This window comes from Macaca fascicularis, chromosome 13, assembly GCF_037993035.2.
Source record: "Macaca fascicularis isolate 582-1 chromosome 13, T2T-MFA8v1.1".
Taxonomy (NCBI): Eukaryota; Metazoa; Chordata; class Mammalia; order Primates; family Cercopithecidae; genus Macaca; species Macaca fascicularis.
This window is the reverse complement of record NC_088387.1, coordinates 52,031,643-52,052,402: the sequence shown is the minus strand read 5'-3', so window position 1 is coordinate 52,052,402 and position 20,760 is coordinate 52,031,643. Positions and strand designations below refer to the sequence as shown.

The window sequence follows — 20,760 nt, the reverse complement described above, 5'->3', positions numbered from 1 at the left end:
TCCCTGGGGCCTGCGCCTCTCTTGAACCTCCCCATTCTACACCTAGTGCATGATTTGCCAGGGTAATTCCAAAAGAGTCTGGGGGTCGGGGCTGGTGGTAGAAATCCTACATGTCATGGCTGGATCTTTCCTGGAAGTCTGGGTTGGAATAGGTATTAAAGAGGCCACTCTGAATGTATAAATCTAACTAAAAATGTATGTGATTGGTGGGCATTTTTTCCAACCTAATAAAGTCCCTTTCCATCTCCCAGCTCTTTGTATTTTAAAAGCCAGGTCACTAGATTTGATAATTCTGGAAAGAACTGACTGAAAAGAGTTGGTTTGATTAGAAATAGAGGTTCAACACTTTTACACTGTTGGTGGGAATGTAAATTAGTTCAACCATTGTGGAAGACAACGTGGTGAATCCTCAAAGACCGAAAACCAGAAATACCATTTGACCCAGCAATCCCATTACTGGGTACATACCCAGAGGAATATAAATCATTTTATTACAAAGATACATGCACGCATATGTTCATTACAGTACTATTCACAATAGCAAAGACATAGAAACCACACCACCCAAATGCCCATCAATGATAGACTGGATTAAAAAAATGTGGTACATATACACCATAGAATACTATACAGCCATAAAAAGGAATGAGATAATGTCCTTTGCAGGGACATGGATGGAACTGGAAGCCATTATCTTTAGCAAACTAACACAGAAACAGAAAACCAAATACTGCCTATTCTCACTTATAAGTAGGAGATGAACAATGAGAACACATGGGCACAGGGAGGGGAACAACACACACTGGGGCCTGTAGGGGGAGGAGCTGGGGGGAGGGAGAGCATTGGGAAGAATAGCTTAATAGATGCAGGGCTTAATGGGTTGATAGGTGTAGCAAACCACCATGGCACACGTTTACCTATGTAACAAAACTGCACATCCTGCAAATGTACCCTGGAACAAAATAAATAAAATAAAATAAAATAAAGAGGTTTGAGTCTTTCCTGGTAAGCTTATTTATGCTCTATCACAGATGGTTCAGCCTTGGGGCAAGATAGTCTTTCTCCTAATTTTTGTAGTTTTGAACATTCTAAAGTTGTTGTTGTTGTTGTTGTTTTCCCTGAGGACAGAGGCAACTTCGGGGAAGTACTCTGTGGGGTAGGATGGAATTTGGGGCCTTTAGTTTTCCTTCCAAGAGCCCGTAGGAGGTTTCGGGTGCCTTCTCAATGCTGGCATGAGAAAATATAAAGCAGATGGACGGGGGCCGGGCACAGTGGCTCACGCCTGTAATCCCAGCACTTTAGGAGGCCAAGGCGGGCGAATCACGAGGTCAGGAGATCGAGACCATCCTGGCTAACACGGTGAAACCCCGTCTCTACTAAAAATACAAAAAAATTAGCCGGGCGTGGTAGCGGGCGCCTATAGTCCCAGCTACTCGGGAGGCTGAGGCAGGAGAATGGCGTGAACCCGGGAGGCGGAGCTTGCAGTGAGCGGAGATCGCGCCACTGCACTCCAGCCTGGGCGACAGAGCGAGACTCCGTCTCAAAAAAAAAAAAAAAAAGGTGAACTTTGGTATATTCACTGCTTATAAATGTTATGTGGAAAAACATAAGCTGTTTGCTGTTTACAATTGGTTTCCTGTATTTTGTGCATGTGGACAAAAATGGGGGGAAAAATGAAAGATGTGTTAGGATAATGAGTATACGGCTGAATTTTCCAGGAATTTCTATAGTAATACCAAATCGCATGTTTTAATGCCCACCGTGAACAAAAGAAGACCGGAACCCTCGCGACTCATTTTGACGTTTTCTGGTCGGCGGTAAAAGCTCGGTTCCCGGCCCTCCCGGAAGTTGTTGCACAGTTGTTTCCGGGAAGCGGGACTCCAAATGGGTCGCAGTCGTAGCCGCTCCCCACGGAGGGGTGAGTCCTGTAGCATTTCGGAGGATGTGGGGCTCTGTCGGAGGCCGGTCCCTTTTGTTTTATTTTGTTTTGTTTTTGGTAGCCGGGTAGTAGAGAGGCGGGCTCTTTTCCCCAGGAGGAGAGCGAGGGGTGGATAAAGGAACGTAGACCTGGGCCCTTCCCTCTTCAGCCCACCTCCTCCGGTTTGAAGGCAGTGTCTCTGAATTAGTTTCATTAAGTCTTTGTCACCTTCATACAATAACCTTTATTACACTGTGGCCGGTGGGTTTAGAATTAGGCCTCAGTTCCTTTGCTGAATTTCTGGGCGACGGTGGGCAAGTCACTACTCAGCCTTTCTGAATCGAATTCCCAGAATTAGTCATTGAGGGTACTATTGCCAACTTTTAAAAACTGATGTGATAATTAATGTCACACCCTATAACATACAGTATGTGATTCTGCCTAGTTCTTAAATACTTAATAAATGTTAGATTCCTGCCCAAGTCATTACAGGGAAATCGATATTAAGAGTTTTGAGTCCTGGGAGCTCACTTCGTAATGTTTTCTGGCTCCCAGCCCCATAAATGAGGCAGCGCGATGTAAAGAAAGCTGGACTTCCATCAGGAGATCTAACTTAGACCCTCGGTTCTGCCCCGATTCGTTGGTTTTTTTCTTTTTAATCAATTTATTTACTTTTAATGAGACAGAATCTTGCTCTGTCGATCTCAGCTCACTGCAACCTCCACCTCCCGGGGTCAAGCGATTCTTCTGCTTCAGCCTTCCTAGTAGCTGGGATTACCCGTCCGTGCCACCACGCCTGGCTAATTTTTGTATTTTTGTTAGAGACGGGGTTTCGCCGCATTGGCCAGGCTGGTCTCGAACTCCTGACCTTGTGATCCGCCCGCCTGGGCCTCACAAAGTGCTGGGATTAAAGGCGTGAGCCACTGGCCTCTTTTTACCTTTTTAATGTGACTAGTAATGGTTTGCATTATTTTTCTACTGGACGGTGCAGCTCTAGATATTTGAGGTAATTTTCAGTTCTGCAATTTGTGTGCGATTCCATTAGAACGTAGGCGTTCCCGGTCCACATCCCGGGAGAGAGAACGCAGGCGCCGAGAAAGGTCCAGGTCTCGGGAGAGAGATCGGAGAAGGAGCCGTTCGCGATCCCCGCACCGAAGACGCTCCCGGTAAGGGTAGAAAATAAGCCAAGAGCTTTATTTACCGAAAGTCCCTAAGAAACTGGTCGCTGCTCTTAACTTTGTTTTGATCGCTTATAAGGGGATTTACAGTTTCCTGAAATGGAGGAAACTTAATCCAACCGTATTCTAAAGCTAACATTCAGCTTGGTTAAATGGGACTAATAGTACTCTACATCGCAAAATTGTCTTGAGGAGTTAATAAGAAATAATGCATGCAAACCACAGAGCATGGTGCTTGGCAAGAAGAAGAAGTATTTTATATTTTTGTTTCTTTCTTTTTTTTTTTTTTTTTTTTGAGATGGAGTCTCACTCTGTCACCCAGGCTGGAATGCAGCCACGCAACATCGGCTCACTGCAACCTCTGCCTCCCCTGGTTCAAGCGATTCTCCTGCCTCAGCCTCCCGAGTAGCGGGGACTACAAGGCATGTGCCACCACACCTGGCTATTTTTTTTTTTTTTTTTTTTTTTTGTATTTTTAGTAGAGACGGGGTTTCAACGTGTTAGCCAGAATGGTCTTGATCTCCTGACCTGGTGATCCACCCACCTCGGCCTCCCAGAGTGCTGGGATTACAGACGCGAGCCACTGCACCCGGCCTTTTGTTTCTTTTTTATTAACTTTTGGTGATAATGATTTATTCAAGTATGTAATCAAGAATGGATGATCTTGGAAGAACTTCAGAAATGGGCTCTGAGTCTTTTTTTGTTTTTGTTTTTGTTTTTTTGAGAGAGAGAGAGAGGGTCTCCCTGTGTTGCCCAGGCTGGTCTTGAATTCCTAGGCTCAAGCCATCCTCCTGCCTCGGCTTTCCAAAGTGCTGGATTTACATTTTTCTGCCTTCCAGAAAGCTTTCTAGCTCTAATTGTACTGAAGGCAACTGATGATTAAGCAGTAAACTACATTTAAAATTTTTTTTGTTAACAAGGCCTTGTCAGAACCTTTTTCCTCACTTTGCTATAGGGAATGACTGGTGGTTCTGCGGAGCTTGGCTCATGTATATCTGTGCTGATTGATACAAAGTTGATATGTCTGTTTCTAACATCTTTACTTGTAAATATTAGATCTCCAAGACGACATAGATCCACATCTCCTTCCCCTTCTCGACTGAAAGAAAGAAGAGATGAGGAAAAGAAAGAAACAAAAGAAACAAAGAGCAAAGAACGGCAGATTACTGGTAATGTTATTAGATAAATAACTGTAGTAAAAGTACAGTGATGATAAAATTATAAAAGTTTAATTTTGAACATTTAAATGTTAAGCCTTTTATAATGTTCATTGCATATGGTTTTGAGTTTTTTAGTTTTTTGTTTTTATTTTTTGAGATAGAGTTTCATTCTTGTCACTCAGACTGGAGTGCAATGGCACGATCTTGGCTCACTGCAACTGCCACCTCCCAGGTTCAAGGAATTCACGTGCCTCAGCCTCCCAGAGTAGTTGGAATTACAGGCACCCGCCACTATGCCAGCTAATTTTTGTACTTTTAGTAGAAACGAGTTCTCACCATGTTGGCCAGGCTGGTCTCAAACTCCTGACCTCAGATGATCCTCCCGCCTCTGCCTCCCAAAGTGCTGGGATTATAGGCGTGAACCATCGTGCCCAGCGTGAGATTTTGTTTTAATTACACCCTAGCAAGTTGCTGGTTATCTGTGGTGCTCCTGATATAGAAGGGAAGTTACAAACATGAGAATATTCTATTTTGGAAGTATCTTCAGAACTAGATAGTGTCATGCCTGATATTAAAGGTAGTCCTTAATATGAAACCCAGATTTTTTTAAAAAGGTAATCCTGTCTAAAGGCTTCAAGGAGAGGACTTTTTCTTTGTACCATAAGTTACATTCTGTCCAAATGTAAGAGGAATTTTTTCATTAGACTCATCTTCAGCTAATTGTTTTGTGTATTCTCTGCTAGTGAGGTGGAATGACTATTAATCTGTTACCACCTCTCTTTTTGTTTATGTATATATATGAAATGATAGAGAGTTCACAAAATTATTCATTTTTGCAGAGGAAGACTTAGAGGGCAAAACAGAGGAAGAAATAGAAATGATGAAGTTAATGGGATTTGCCTCCTTTGACTCCACAAAAGTAAGTAAAACGTGCAACATTCTCATTTGAATTAATCTGTTATGACTGTCCTGACTTTCCATGTTCTTTTCCATTTATACAAATGTGTTTGGTTATAAGACAGTAACTATCTGTTTGAAGAACTTTGAGAATACAGAGGAGGAAATAGTGAACTGCCATTGGAATTCGGGGAGTGGTTGCCAGGGACGATGTTTGAGTTAGATCTTAAAGGGCAAGTAGAAGTGATCAGACAAAAAGAGGAAGATGATTATTTCAGGTAAAGGGAAGAGCTCATGAAAATGCCATGTAGCTGTAAAGGAGCACAGTGTATTGTGGGAATTTCAAATTCTGCCGGGGATAAAGCAGTGCTGATGGGCTAGTGACTTAGGCTAGAAATAGAGGTAGGAGGCAAATTACAGAGGGCTTTTGATGCCCTTAGTCATGCTAAGGAATTCAGAGTTGATTCTTTAGGTGTTGAGGAGAGGAAGTAGTGATTTTTAAATAAGGGAGTGGCATGGTTATATGTGTGTTTTAGAACAATAACTCTGGGGGCAGCATGGAGGACAGATGGGAGGTGGGTTAGACTGGAGGCAGGGAGAACTGCTGATTTGTGCAAGTGAAAGATGATGAAGGCCTGAATTGAGTTGAGCACGATTCAGGAGCTGGGGGAAGTGGGAGTGAGTAGTTAGTAATGCCTCTCAGGTGTCAGGCTGGGACCCTGAGTGATACAGTTAACCCGGAACAGAGTTTCTGGAAGGGGAACTGCTGGGAAATGGAAGAACAAAATCCAGCTGCCAGATAGAGATGACATTGGGCAGCCGCATACATGTCTCACAGCTTAGAAGTAGGGTGGATAGGGGAGTGAATGCTGTCTAGCCTTCATAATAGCAGAGAGATGAGGGAAGAGGAAAAAGAGGGAGGGATTAGGTAGAGGAGGGAGAGCATAGAGAGAGAGATGGGGGAAGAGACAGATAGGCATAGAAAGAAGAAAGAGGAGAGGAGATGGAGAGAGGGAGGGTGTGTGGAAAAAAAAGCAATATATTTTTCAAAATCTCTTTTCTAGAATTTTAAGTCTTTCCATTTAGTTTTGCAAATGGAAATAGAGATGTTTGAGAAAAAATTGTCAAAAATAATCCACTTTCCCAAGTCTTGTATTCCATTGAGTTGCTAATGGAGTGGGGTAATCGCAGTTGCTTTAAGAGTTTCTTTCTAACTAATGTGACTGTGTAGGGCTCACATGTTTTAAAATGACAGTGTGTAACTTAGGAGTACTGAGGCATGACTGTTTTGAGGTGAGAAATTAAGAGCAATCTCTCATTCTTGCAATGGTTATGTGAACTCTGTTTTGGAATTTAATGAAGTTTATTTATCAGCTTTTTTTCCTTTGAATGCCCTAAATCCTTATTTGTTTTTCCAAAGAGTATTTTATAAATGAAAATTTGTTAATATATATGTTGGGTGAATAAAAATACATTAAAAGTAAAGCAACTATAGTTTTATTGTCTTTAGAAGAATGAGGAGGGAACTTTTTCCCCAAAGAAAATGGAATTATTTTCTTTGTTTTTTGGTTTTCCTGTTGTTTGATGTCAGATTTGAAGTTCCTGAAAGTCAGATCTAAGGGTGATGCCACCCATCACTTAAATGTAGTCAGTGTTGAGGATGTTTGCTTATAAGAGAAAAATTAGGTGAAAAGTCATAGATCTTATAAAAATTATGGAGTACCATCACACTAATTGATGTCAGTTTTTTAAAATGACATCTACAAGGATGTTAATTTAGTTTATATGCAGTTGGCTTCATGGCTATCAGTTATAAAGTCAGCTCATTTGTCTTTTTAAGTAATGTGTATCTTGTGATGTTTCATCATTGATCTATTGTGGGACCTCTTCATATGCCAGTGTAGTCACCCATTTTCCTTTCTATTTGATTGTATTTTCATTTTTTTATTTTTATTATTTTTTATTTTATTTTATTTTATTTTTTTGAGACAGAGTGTCGCTCTGTCATCCAGGCTGGAGTGCAGCGGCGCCATCTCAGCTCACTGCTACCTCCACCTCCCAGGTTCAACCAGTTCCCCTGCCTCGGCCTCCCAAGTTTCTGGGATTACAGGTGCCGCCACCATGCCTGGCTAATTTTTGTATTTTTAGTAGAGATGGGATTTCGCCATGTTGGCCAGGCTGGTCTCGAACTCCTGGCCTCAAGGGATCCACCTGCCTTGGCTTCCCAAAGTGCTAGGATTACAGGCATGAGCCACTGCACCCAGCCTCATTTTTTAGTTTTTTAGACAGGTTCTTGTTTTGTCACCCATACTGGAGTACAGTGGTATGATCATGGCTCACTGCAGCCTGACCTCCTGGGCTGAAGCAATTTCCCCACCTTAGCCTTTGGAGTAGCTGAGAGTATAGGCACATGCCGCCACGCCAGGATAATTTTTTTATTTTTTGCAGAGATAGAGTCTTGCTGTGCTGCCTAGGTTGGTCTTGAACTTATGACCTCAAGAAATCCTCCTGCCTCAGTCCATTTTTTTTTATTATTATTTTTGAAGAGACGGAGCCTTCCTGTGTTGCCTAGGCTGTACTCAAACTCCTTGGCTCAAGAAATCCTCTTGCCTCAGCCTTCCAAGTAGCTGGGACTGTAGCCTCACAGCAATGTGCTTGGCTTTTCCCTTTCATTTTATTAGATTGGTGCAAAAGTAATTACAGTTTTTGCCATTGAAAATAATGGCTAAAACTGCAATTACTTCAATAACATTCTTCTAGGAAGTTTCAAAGTTTGGTTTTGTTTATTAATGGATAATTTTCTATGCCAGCATTTAAATAAATGAGGATAGAACTAATAATATGCAACTCTGCAACTAGTTGCCAGAAATCAGTTAACCTTTAGGAATCGAACTTTGTAAAAAGGTTCTCATCATTTACTTTTTTGTGCCCAAGACCAGTTTCTCAGTCATGCTTACTTCCTATTATTGGGAGTTCAAAATCATATACCTCAAGTAATTTGTTGAGGACTCACCCTCCACCCCCCAAAAATACATGAAAATAGATATAGAAAAGTAAGACCAAATACATTTATTTTAGCCCCACTTCAAATATATATTAATCTGTGTATGCCTTTTGGCCAGTGGGTCAGAATCAGTTTTTGCCCTGACACCAATATCTAATTAAGTACACTACACAGATAGGCTACTCTTGCATAGGTAGTAATGGGAGAGGGAGGAGGTGGGGGTCACTTGTGTGTGTCATGACATTAACTAATGATACTCATCTAAGTCATTTTCTGAATACCTGGGAGTGCAGTTACCTAGGATGTAAGAATGCAAAGGTGACTCTCAGACATATCCCTCCATCAAGAAGCTTGCAGTCTCATAGGGAAAATACCTTTACGATGTACATCATGGTTTTATAGGGTAGAAAATGGAAGGTACTGGGCTGGGTGTGGTAGCTCATGCCTGTAATCCCAGCACTTTGGGAGGTGGCGGGGTGGGATCACGAGGTCAAGAGATCAAGACCACCCTGGCCAACATGGTGAAACCCCATCTCTACTTAAAATACAAAAATTAGCTGGGCGTGGTGGCGCATGCCTTTAGTCCCAGCTACTCGGTAGGCTGAGCAGGAGAATCGCTTGAACCCGGGAGGTGGAGTTTGCAGTGAACTGAGATCATGCCACTGCACTCCAGCCTGGTGACAGAGCAAGTCTCCATCTCAAAAAAAAAAAAAGAAAAGAAAATAGAGGGTACTGTGAGGAAAGCACAGTTAACATTTTTCTGCAGTTAGAGAAGATGGCACTTCCTAGCAACTGGAATGCTTGAATTGGGCCTTGAACAATGGATAATAACCAGATAGTTCAAGTTAGAGGCGGGGAAGGCAATTCAGGCATGAGGAACAACATGGGGGAAAGTGGGTATGTTGAGTTGACTTGGCTGGATTAGAAGACCTGAACAAGAATTTGTGAAAGAGAGAATGGGTGCTACATTCAGAAAGGTCAAGACGGAGTGACACATAACCTAGCATTTGTGTCTGTTATTCTGTTCTGATTCTTGATTTAAAGATCAAAATTGGGCTGGGCACAATGGCTCATGCCTGGGATTCCAGTACTTTGGAAGGCCAATGCAGGAGAATTGCTTGAGACCAAGAGTTCAAGACCAGCCTGGGCAACATAGTGAGATCCCATCTCTACAGGAAAAAAAAAAATTCAAAATTAGCCCAGATTGGTGGCATGTGCCTGTAGTCCCAGCTACTCGGGAGCTGAGGCAGGAAGATCACTTGAGCCCAGGAGTTTGAGGCTGCAGTGAGCTATGATCACACCACTGCACTCCAACCTGGCGACAGCAAGACCCTGTGTCTAAAAAATAATAATTTTTAAAATGAACAAAAAATTGCAAGGGCAACCATTCCAGCCATGATATGAGAATATTATTAGCTAAGGTTGTAAGTTAAATTTTGTGTAAATGTGAGTTTTTCTGGAGATTATACCTTTTATCTGGTTTCAAAGTATTCTTTGACCAGAAAAGATTAGATTCTGCTACCCTACTTTCTCAGCATGCCTTGCACATAGTACATACACTGTGAATGTTTGTTGGTTTGAATATTAATTGCTTATGTGCAATTGTAAAAGTGTGAGCAGAGAGTTGTACCGCTTGGGAGTTCATAGGATCTGGAAATTCTCTCTCCCTCATTGGACTCTTCTCCTCCTCCTCCTTCCTCCTTCCTTCCTTTATTCTCCTTCCTTCTCCTCCTCCTTCCTCTTCTTCCGCTGCTGCTGCTGCTCTTGCTGCTGCTGCTCCTTCTGTTTCTGCTTCTGCTCCTGCTTCTTGTGCTGCTGCTGCTCTTGGCTTCTGCTGCTGCTGCTGCTGCTGCTGCTGCTCTTGGCTTCTGCTGCTGCTGCTGCTGCTGCTGCTGCTGCTGCTCTTGCTTCTGCTTCTGCTTCTGCTTCTGCTGCTGCTGTTTCTGCTTCTTCCACTGCTGCTGCCGCTTCTTCTGCTGCTTCTCCTTCTCTTCCTCCTCCCCCTCTTCCCCCCTTCTCCCCCACTTCCCTCTTCCTCCTTCTTTCTTCTTTTTTTTTTTTTTTTTTTTTTTTTTTGAGAGTGGATCATGCTCAGTTGCCCAGGCTGGAGTGCATTGGATTGGTGTGATCATGGCTCCTTGCAGTCCCAAACTCCTGGATTCAAGCAATCCTCCCACCTTAGCCTGCCCCCAAGTAGCTGGGAGTACAGGTACATGCCACTGCCACCACACCTGCTTTCATATGTCCTGATTTAATGTATCCTCCCTGGTTTTTTGTTTGTTATTTGTTTATTGTTTTTCTTCAGGGTAAGAAAGTGGATGGCTCTGTAAATGCCTATGCCATAAATGTCTCTCAGAAGAGGAAGTACAGGTATGCATGGCCCCCATTATTATGTTTGAACTAATCAGTTTTGTACTTAGAACTTTATTATGGGATAATCACGTTTGTAGGAAATGTAGCAGTTTTCCATACAGTTCCTTGTTTGAATGAAATATTATCTTCATTGCTTATATTCTGGCATGTTAAAATTGTTTTCCCATTTACATGTGAGCTAATAGCTATTAGAGAGAGAGGGTAGTTGGCTTAAATATTTTAGGACTATAGATAGTAATTTCCTCAGAAAAGCATAATTTCAAGTCTATGGGCTTTGATTTCAGTATAATTTAGGTATAAAATAGATCCCTCCTGAACTAGATTGATTATGTAATGATTTCAACTGTAAATATATTCTTCTGTTACGTATAGGCATATTTTATTTGTACCACAGTTTTGGAACAAACCAATCCATACATGAATTCTTAATGAAAAAGTCAAGATATTTTCAAACATTGCCTTTCTCTCTAACTTTATCACTGATAAAAGATTAATAGTCCAGTTAATTTAGATTATGAATCATGTGATTGAAAATGCTATAAGCTAAGGTACTAGGATCATTTTGGACAATCTTTTGTAAAATTACCTTCAAATAAGGTCTTATGGGGAGAATCATTACAGTGTGCAATTGAATTGGCTTAATGGGTGCCTGTTTTGGAACTCCTCTCTATTTCTAAATTACCTGTTTCTTATTACCTAAAATAAATAAGGATTTTCAATTGATTTTTTTTAAGTCCGTAGAATCTTCTCAAATAATTTCAAAATTAAACTTCCATACTGCTATTTGGAGTTAAAAGAAATCTGAAAGTCTTTGGTTTATTTTGAAAGTAAAATAATCTCTAAATATACATTAAATTACCTTGAATAGTTTCTACCCTAGACTTTGCTATTATAAAGATGGTTTATAGGTTTAATCTCTGAAACATGTTTTTTTTTTTTATAAGAAGAGTATAGGATTAAAAAAATAAACAATGAATTTTCTCTTCTCATCACAGGCAGTACATGAATCGAAAAGGTGGATTCAACAGACCTTTGGATTTCATTGCATGAGAATTGAAATGTTGAAGGATAATATTTTTTCCCCTCATCTTGGTCAGAGAGTGGATTTTGTATTTTGTATTTAACTTGCATTCAAAAAACAGGATCTCAGTTCTCCCTTCTTGTAAAGTAAGAAAATCTTATTTATGATGTATGCAGTTAATTTACCTTGCCTCAAGAGAAGAAAGGTTAAATATTACATTTTTTTCTTTTAGGAAATATCATTTGTGGCAGGCGTCAACCCCATTTTATTTGTCCTTATTCCTGTGGAAGCAGTATATGTTTTCTTCTTGAATGCTCATTAGGACTTCTTAAAAAACATGAAAGTAATTTGGAAGTAAGTTTATCCAATAAAGCAGTATTTCTACCCTTTTAGATTTGATAAATATTTTTTATTACTAACGAATCTCCCTAGACATTTTCTTTTTTTTTCATGCATAGATTTAAGTATATTGATTGTTAGTAGTTTAAAAATGGGAAGAATGAAAAAGCATAACTAGATTTTTCTGTCTTCTATGGTCCCCCCCAAAAAAATGCCATTTATGGTTCTCTCCCCAAGTATAAAAAGCGTTACATGCAAAACAAAAGACCTGAGAGAAACCAAAAAGTAAAAGAAAAGCAGAAAATCACCTGTTATCTACTCCCAGAAAAAATCAATTTCAACATTTTGGTATATGTCTTTCCAGGCTTCTTTGGGTTAATCCCATCCATGAGATCAGAATATGTATGCAGTTCTTTCTTTAACCCTTTTTTCTCCCATGTACTGTGAACATTTAAAAAGTACTTTTAAATATTCTTTGGAAACTTAGCTTTTAGTAGCTACTTGGTTGTATCATAATTTATTAACTAATGTTTTATTGGTAAACATTGGCTTGCCTCCCATGACTTGCCATATAATTAAAACTGTGACTACTCTATCTCCATTACATACATATTTTTGTATGTTTCATTATTTCCTCAGGCTCCATACTTAGACGTGGCATTGCTGAGTGAGATTAAAAGGGCTATGTATACATGTTTTAAGACGTTTGGTATCTCTGGCTAGAAGGTAACAACCAACTCTATCCAGTAAAGTATGAGCATTCATGTTTCAGACACATGTACAAATATTAAGTGTAAAATTTGTTTTAAAGTTTCCTACCTGATGGGTAAAATAATGGTACTATTTGGTTTTGTGTTTTTGTTTCGTTTCTAGGGAGGATGAATATTTTTTAAATGTATTAGCCATATTTCTTTTGTGACATGCTAATTTTAAATCTTGGATCTATTAATATTTGTCTTTTGTCAAACTTTTCTTTTTTTCATTTGAAGAACACTCTTTTTATATTGAAGATAATAACCATCACCCATTCTGTTGTAGACTTTGCTGGTAGTTGAGGCTGTGTGGCTAGATTTTAACTTATTTTTCTGAGTAAGTACTACAAATGCGGAACACAATTCAGATGATACAAAGGATATCTAGTGATGCATTAATTGTATATCCTTTCAGAGATATTCCACATATACACAACCATATATTTTTATATATATATCTTATACATAAAGATAGAAGCAAACTCTTCATACTGTTCTGCACCTAGTCTTTGTTTACGTACATCTTATACATCTTTTGATGGTTTCTTATCGGTACCTGTAAAATTGTGTTGCTAGAGATTTGACTTGAAATCCTTAAGGCAGCATACTTTGCAGATAAATAATCTGAGAGAATCTAGTAGGTCAACAGATCTGCTCTCTGTGAGCTAACACTAAAGAAATAGAGGAAGAGGAAATCTTTGAAAAATCAAGAAAAGATACCTTTGATCCTAAAAGTCTTGGTTTGAAGGAACTTTTATCCATTAGATCATCTAATTCTGGAAGAATAACCAAAGTGCAGCATCCTTGTATTCTTCCTCTAAGAGGCTCATCCTCATAGGGGATGTAAATTGAGCCAGGTTTTCTCAGTGTCTAAATGATAAGAGCTTCAGGGCTCAGTCCTTGAACTCTCCAATCTCTTCTTTGGTGAACTGTCCATTTGTGTGGCTTCAAACACCTTCTGCCATGGCTCTCAAATTTATACTCCTCCAGTCAGACCATTTTACTGAATTACAATCATGTATATGCAGCTAGACTATTAGGCACCTCAAATTTAAGATTAACAACTTTTTTGAGGCTTTCTTTTTTGAGGCTTTCTTTTTTGAGGCTTTCCCATCACAGTAAATGGCCCTTTCATTCACTCCCTTGTTCAGACCATGGTCCTTGGGGTTGTCTTTGACTCCTTTATTTTATGTCTTACATCTGATTCATTAGCTGATTCTTTTGGCTTTAACATCAGAGTACATTTTGAATTGGACCACTTTTCACCACCTATGATAACCTAAGCCATCTCTCTTGCCTGGACTACTGCAGTAGCCTCCTAACAAGTCTCCCTCCTTCCACTGTTGGTGCTGTTTATTCTTCACCCAGTATCAGAGAGGAACCTTTTAAAATGTATATCAAGGCTGGGTCTGGTGGCTCATGCCTGTAATCCCAGCTCTTTGTGAGACTGAGACCGGCGGATCACTTGAGGTCAGGAGTTTGAGACCAGTCTGGCCAATGTGGTGAAACCCTGTCTCTACTAAATATTCAAAAATTAGCTGGGCGTGGTGGCATGCACCTGTAATCCCAGCTACTCGGGAGGCTGGGGCAGGAGAATTGCTTGAACTCTGGAGGCAGAGGCTGCAGCGAGCCAAGATCTTACCACTGTATTCCAGCCTGGGCAACAGAACAAGATTTTGTCTCTAAATTAATTAAATGTGCAACTAGTCATATTTCTCCTGGCTCCAGTGATATTTTTTTTTTAATCATTTAGAATGAAGTCCAGTCCTCAGTGTGGTCTACAGAGCCTCCACATGACCTAGACCCTGGCTTTCCACAGCCTCACTCCCTTGCTCACTGCACTGAGCTACACTGGCCAGCCTCCTTGCTGTTCTTTCAAAACAGGCATGTGTCTACTCCCAGAGTCTTCTCACTTGCTCTTTCTTCCTTCTGAAATGTTCCCCCACCTCCTTGATTTGCACAAGTAGCTTCTTTACATTGTTCAGATCGCTGCTCAAACTAAGGTCATTCCTGACCACCGTATCCAAAATAGCAAACTTTCTTCCCTATCTCTGCACTCTGCTTTACTCTTTTTTTTTAACCTTTAAAAAGTTGAGATTAAATTTATATACCATAAAATTTACCCTTCTAAAGTTTACAATTCAGTGGTTTTTAATATACACAGAGTTACGCATCCATCATTCCTAATTCCAGAATGTTTTTATAACTCCAGAAAGAAACCTCATATCCATTAATAATCACTCCTCATCCCCCCCACCCCTAGAATCCACTAATGTATTTCCTGTCTCTACAGATGTACCTATTCTGAACATTTCATATAAATGGAATAATACAATATGTAGCCTTTTGTGTCTGGCTTCTCTCATTTAGCATAGTGTTTTCAAAGTTCCTCTGTGTTGTAGCATGTATCAGTACATCCATCATTTTTTTTGTCTCCAAATAATATTCCATTCTCTATTTATACCACATTTGGGTTTATAATTCATCAGTTGATGGGCATGTGAGTTGTTTTCACTTAGTGACTATTAAGAAATAATGGTGCCATGGCCGGGCGCAGTGGCTGACACCAGTAATCCCAGCACTTTGGGAGGCCGAGGTGGGCAGATCACTTGAGGTCAGGAGTTCAAGACCAGCCTGGCCAACATGGTGAAACTCCATCTCTACTAAAAATACAAAAATTAGCCAGACATGGTGGCGTGTGCCTGTAATCCCAGCTACTTGGGAGGCTGAGGCAGGAGAATTGCTTGAACCTGGGAGGCAGAGGTTGTAGTAAGCAGAGATCACACCATTGCACTCCAGCCTGGGCTACAGAGCAAGACTCCATCTCAGAAAAAAAAAAGAGAGAAAGAAATGATGCCAGAACATTTGTATACAAGTTTTAGAGTGAACATATTTTCAGTTCTCTTGGGAGTATGCTCAAGAGAGTGGAATTACCAAGTCATATGGAAACTATGTTTGACTTAAACATAAAGCACTGTCAAACTGTCTTTCAAAGCTGCTGCACTATTTTATAGTCCCATTTACAATATATGAGGGTTCCAGTTTCTCCATGTGGCTCTCCAAACCCTCCTTTACTTGTCTTCACCGCATTTATCACTGCCTGACATACTCTATATTCTTTTATTATTGTCTGGTTCTTCCATTAGACAGCAAGCTCGGAGAAGTGGGGCATCTGTCTGGTTAGCTCTGCAGCCCCAGCACGACACAGTGGCTGGCACAGAGTACAACACTCAATGCATGTCTTGAATTCGTGAATATAGTTCTGTAACCTTTTTTCACTAACCGAGTCCCCTGATCTTCAGTTTACATCTGATTACCTTTAGTTACCCAAGTACTTTATTTTGTATTTAACTTGCATTCAAAACACAGGATCTCAGTTCTTCTTTCCTGTAAAGTAAGAAAATCTTATTTTTGATATATGCAGTTCACTTATCTTGCTTCAACAGAAGAAAAGTTAAATATTACGTTTTTTTTTTCATTTAGGAAATATCATTTGTGGCAAGCCTCTTTCTTGTAACAGTCTTAAAACATTGTGACAAAGCTAAACTCCTTTCGAACAGTACTCAGAATGATATTGCCCATTCTTTTTTTTTTTTTTTGAGATGGAGTCTCGCTCTGTCGCCCAGGCTGGAGTGCAGTGGCCCCATCTCCGCTCACTGCAAGCTCTGCCTCCCGGGTTCACGTCATTCTCCTGCCTCAGCCTCCGGAGTAGCTGGGACTATAGGCGCCCGCCACCTCGCCCGGCTAGTTTTTGTATTTTTTAGTAGAGACGGGGTTTCACCGTGTTAGCCAGGATGGTCTCGATCTCCTGACCTCGTGATCCACCCGTCTCGGCCTCCCAAAGTGCTGGGATTACAGGCTTGAGCCACCGCGCCCGGCTGATATTGCCCATTCTTATTGCTGATCCTTTGCTTTGTATCTTTTTTCCATGCCTCTATGTATATAACAGAGTAGGAAATTGGGAAAATACATAGTTTGGGCCTTTAAAAAGAAAATGCTGTAAGGGTTATTTTACAATGTATTTACTCAACACTGTGCCTTGGGGATCTTTTCTTGCCAGTATATGTAAGTCTACCTTTTAAAAAGCTGCTGCATAGTGTTTTGTGTGATGTACATATGACAGTTTAGCCATTGCCTTTTTTTTCTTTTTGAACCGCTCTGGCTGGAGTGCTGTGTGGTGTGATCACAGCTCACTGGAGCCTCAACTTCCTGGGCTCAAACAGCCCTCCTGCCTCAGCCTCCCAAGTAGCTGGGACTACAGGCTGCACCACCACACCCAGCTAATTTATTTTCTGAATAGAGATGAGGTCTCACTATGTTGTCCAGTCTGGTCTTGAACTCCTGAGCTCAAGTGATCCTCCCATTTCAGCCTCCCAAAATGCTGGGATTACAGGCATGAGTCACAGTCCCTGGCCAGTGCCTCATTTTCTAAATCACAGATTTGTACAGTGACTAATTTTTGCAAAGCAGAGTTTTTAAAGGTTTTTAAAATTTACTATTATGATGTTAGGTATCATATTAGTGTGTCCAAAGTAGCCACAAAGAAAGAGATGATACTGTTGAAGCAGAAACTTGAAATCCTGATTTATACTTCAAGGAACAAAATCAATTCCTCAAAACCTTATGAGGCAAAATTTATTTTAATGTCATAGTAGTTAGGTATCAAACTCAGTTATAAATAGGGGGCTTTAATTCTCATAGTGATAGAACTTTTTAAGCACTTCAGGATTATAATACCGTAACAGTTGTCTTCCCTGCCACTCTGGGGTGCTCTCTGAAGCGGCATCTCCGGCAAAGAACTCCATAGTGTGTGATGAGCCTGCTGCTTGTTCAGTATTGGCATTTACCTCTTAATATACTGTCCTGTGCCCATCTGGAGTAGGAGCCCCCCAGAGGAGACTGGGCAGAGATTTACTTGGCAGTAAAGATTATCTGACAAGTCTAATATTTTAGGTCTTTGTAATTCCCCATTTTCAAGGTATATCTCAATTAGTTTATCTTGATATATGCTCAGAGATATAAACTATTGCCATCCCATGTTTATGTTATTACACATAGCTTTTTATTTAAAGTTCTGGTCGTAAAACTCAGGTTCAAACATCCTAGAATTCACAACTTCTATGTTTGGAGCTGTGATTCTCAGTCAGTCAATGCTTATATCATGCCTTTGAGGCACTAGGTATTGAAAGTCACCACTTTTTCATTATCTTAGGATTCTCAATTCTTTCTTCAAGACTTATACTTTCAGGTTTTCTTAATTAACTGGTCATCCCATACATTTGTGTAAAATAATTTCTGGGAAACTCCGAATCTCAAAACCTTTGCTTTATACTTACTACTTCATTTCCAGTAGATGGCACCAAATACCCTTTGAAGGTCTTCGTTATACTAATTCCTAGTTGGTGTTGCTGGCTAATTGATAATTGGCGTCCACCACCAAGGAACGAACATGGTCTATTCTTTAGTCTGATTCTCTAATTTTTATATAATGTAGTATTTTTGTTTGGAGTCTAAGCTAGACTTGTTGGCATTTAAATTATTTGCTGTTTCTGGCTCAGATTTCAACCTTTTCTCCCCCTTTTTAAAACACAAGTGTGACTTTCCAGTCAGGGTGATGGTAGAGGAAGGGTCATGATACTGAAATAGGACTTGGTTAAAATAAAGAGTTGAGAGTAAGAGAATAGAGACATATGCCAAATGTTTGTAATAAAATCAAAGAGAAAATATAAATATACACAAAATCCAAAATGTTAGGATAAAGAAATCAAAGCATTTTTAGTATTAATCGCTTTGGGTACTGTAGTAGAATTGCACTTATGATTTTCAAGTTTGTTTTACAAATAACATGCAATTTAAAAATACTCTTTAAAAACTGTTAGATCCTTTTGTAGTTCATAAACATAGTAATTAGGTGTTCCCATTCATGTGTGAGACGTGCCCCCCAAAGAGCTTGTTACAGCATTGGCACATTACCTGTCTGATGGGGAGAAAAAAAATACTGTTATATTTTTACCTTCATTTCCAACTTTGTATTGTACCTTGAAAACCTTTACCTACAGTATGTGTATTTCATTAGTATTTTCCTAAAGAATCAGTTTTTAGATCCAGTTAACCACTGAAACCAGAATATGCCTATATGTCAGGCATGATTTACTACATGTTTATTCTATTTATTGAGTTGATTTAATTTTAGTGGGTTTGTGGACCATTAAAAAATACATGTTTAACATTTCCTACCATAATTACATTTACACCTTTGTCTTTTTCTTCAGTACTTGAGTTGTCAGTGTTTTGTGACTCAGTCTGGAAATCTGTTTAAACCACCTTGTCTTTATACAACTACCAACAGGAGGATTGGTAATTTGGGCTCTGGGTGAGATAGACCTAGATTCAGTTTCCATGTCTGCAGCTGAATGCATGACAAGGAAAATCATTTAGCCTCCCTGGGCCTCAGTTTCTTCACTTGCAAAATGTAATTAACACAACCTACCTCATGGAGCTATGTTGAAGATTAGAGATAATGTAGGTATGATGCCTACACATAGTAAGCTATTATATATTGGCAACAATAATAAACTTAAAAAAAAAAAGAAATATGTTCATGCTTTACTCATTTGTATTTTTGGGACTCAACCTACCAAGAACTTCATTTCTACTTTTAAAATTGGAGATGTCTGTCAGGACATTGGCAGTGTAGCTTGGTTTGCCATATAGCTTTCATCTCAAAAATTTTGATAGGTTTAGGGAACAATCTTTAAACTTTTTAGTTTTCTATACATAACATTCTATTAAGCATTTATATTGGTACCACCCCATGCGGAAACACACCATTTGCAGACATCTTAAAGAGTATTCTTGGCCAGGCGCGGTGGCTCAGGCCTGAAATCCCAGCACTTTGGGAGGCCGAGGCTGGTGGATCACCTGAGGTCAGAGTTCGAGACCAGCCTGGGCAACATAGTGAAATCTCGTCTCTACTAAAAATACAAAAATAAGCTGGGCGTGGTGGTGGGCACCAGTAATCCCAGCTACTCAGGAGATTGAGGCAGGAGAATCGCTTGAACCGGGCGGGAGAAGGAGGTTGCCGTGAGCCGAGATTGCGCCATTGCACTCCAGCCTGGCCGACAAGAGCAAAACTCCCTTTCAAAACAAAAAAAACAAAAAACCCCCAATAATCTTGTGAGTGCCTTCATCTAGAATTAAAAGGGAGGGGAAAACCCTAAAAGAGATTTAAGTCAAAGAATCTTAGAGTTTAATGCCATTCTGTAGGTTCACAAAGTCTCAGCTTTAAAAACCCACTCGCGTGAAAGGAATTAATTATTCCATCATTTCCCGGGGATGGAGGGGGTGCGGAAAAGGCGCATGAGCTCAATGCTGTATATTGGAGCCCGATTCCAGCTCTTTCTTGAGGGCAGAAAAAACGCCAGGCGGCAAGCATTTAACAACCGCCAGGCTTTTCTTCTCAAGCCCCGCAGCAGCCACGTGGCGCCTGCCCGAGCTCCCGGCTCACCGGCCACTATCCTACACCGCTCTCCGGGATGATTCGCGGCTGGGCCCTCGCCAGCCGGAGTTCCGCGAAGCCCAGAACCTCCAGGGCCGCGGCCACCAGACCCAGGGCTCCGGCCCCGAACCCAAGCGGCGCAGAGCGCCCAGGCGACGCGAGGTGCCAGCCTTCCATTCGAGGGACGCCTGGCAGGTCCCCGGAAGTTTTCCCCGGGGACAGGTCTTGGCAACAGGTCCGAGGCGAGACCGGGTGGAGCCGAGCTCCGCGGCTGCCGGTGAATCAGCGCCGCCCAGCGCCGGACCGGCCCTCCCAGCCAATGCCACACCTGGTGAGGAGCAGGCAGGCCGCTGACCATCAGCCACTTAGGGCTCGCCTGAACTGGAGAAAGGTGACATCATCGTAGCTGGGAGGTTTCCGAAGGCTTCACCAATGGGAGACCGGCGAGGTGCTTGCCTGCTACAGCTCTTGGCCAATACTAACAAAGCAAAAGGGGGCCCGGGTTGTTGGTATAGAACCAATGGGAAACAAGGAAGGAGCACGAGGCGGAGTTGCGAATCCTGTCACCAATTGGAAAGAGGGGGTGGAGCCCGGGCCTTGTCAAGCGTGACCAACCAGCG

General features: G+C 40.9%; 1 protein-coding gene and 1 non-coding gene across 3 annotated transcripts; both read left to right on the top strand.

Moving 5' to 3' along the window:
- The first annotated feature begins 1,857 nt into the window (after nt 1-1,857).
- SNRNP27 (small nuclear ribonucleoprotein U4/U6.U5 subunit 27) lies at nt 1,858-12,498 on the top strand. 2 transcript variants are annotated; one of them, XR_283259.4, is made up of 7 exons: nt 1,858-1,918; nt 2,964-3,084; nt 4,153-4,265; nt 5,096-5,175; nt 10,463-10,527; nt 11,526-11,697; nt 11,784-12,498. XR_283259.4 is itself a non-coding variant. In XM_005575670.4 (6 exons), the coding sequence occupies exons 1-6, from the start codon at nt 1,885-1,887 to the stop codon at nt 11,578-11,580; spliced, it is 468 nt and encodes a 155-aa protein (XP_005575727.1). In that variant the 5' UTR covers nt 1,858-1,884; the 3' UTR covers nt 11,581-12,498. The 2 variants fall into 2 exon arrangements, 1 of the variants encoding a protein (XP_005575727.1); XM_005575670.4 differs by having other exon boundaries at nt 11,526-12,498.
- A 6,023-nt stretch (nt 12,499-18,521) lies between these two features.
- On the top strand, nt 18,522-18,625 carry LOC123568530 (small nucleolar RNA U13). The gene has a single exon (XR_006691901.1). It is a non-coding gene; the product is annotated as a small nucleolar RNA U13 (small nucleolar RNA).
- Nucleotides 18,626-20,760: the final 2,135 nt, after the last annotated feature.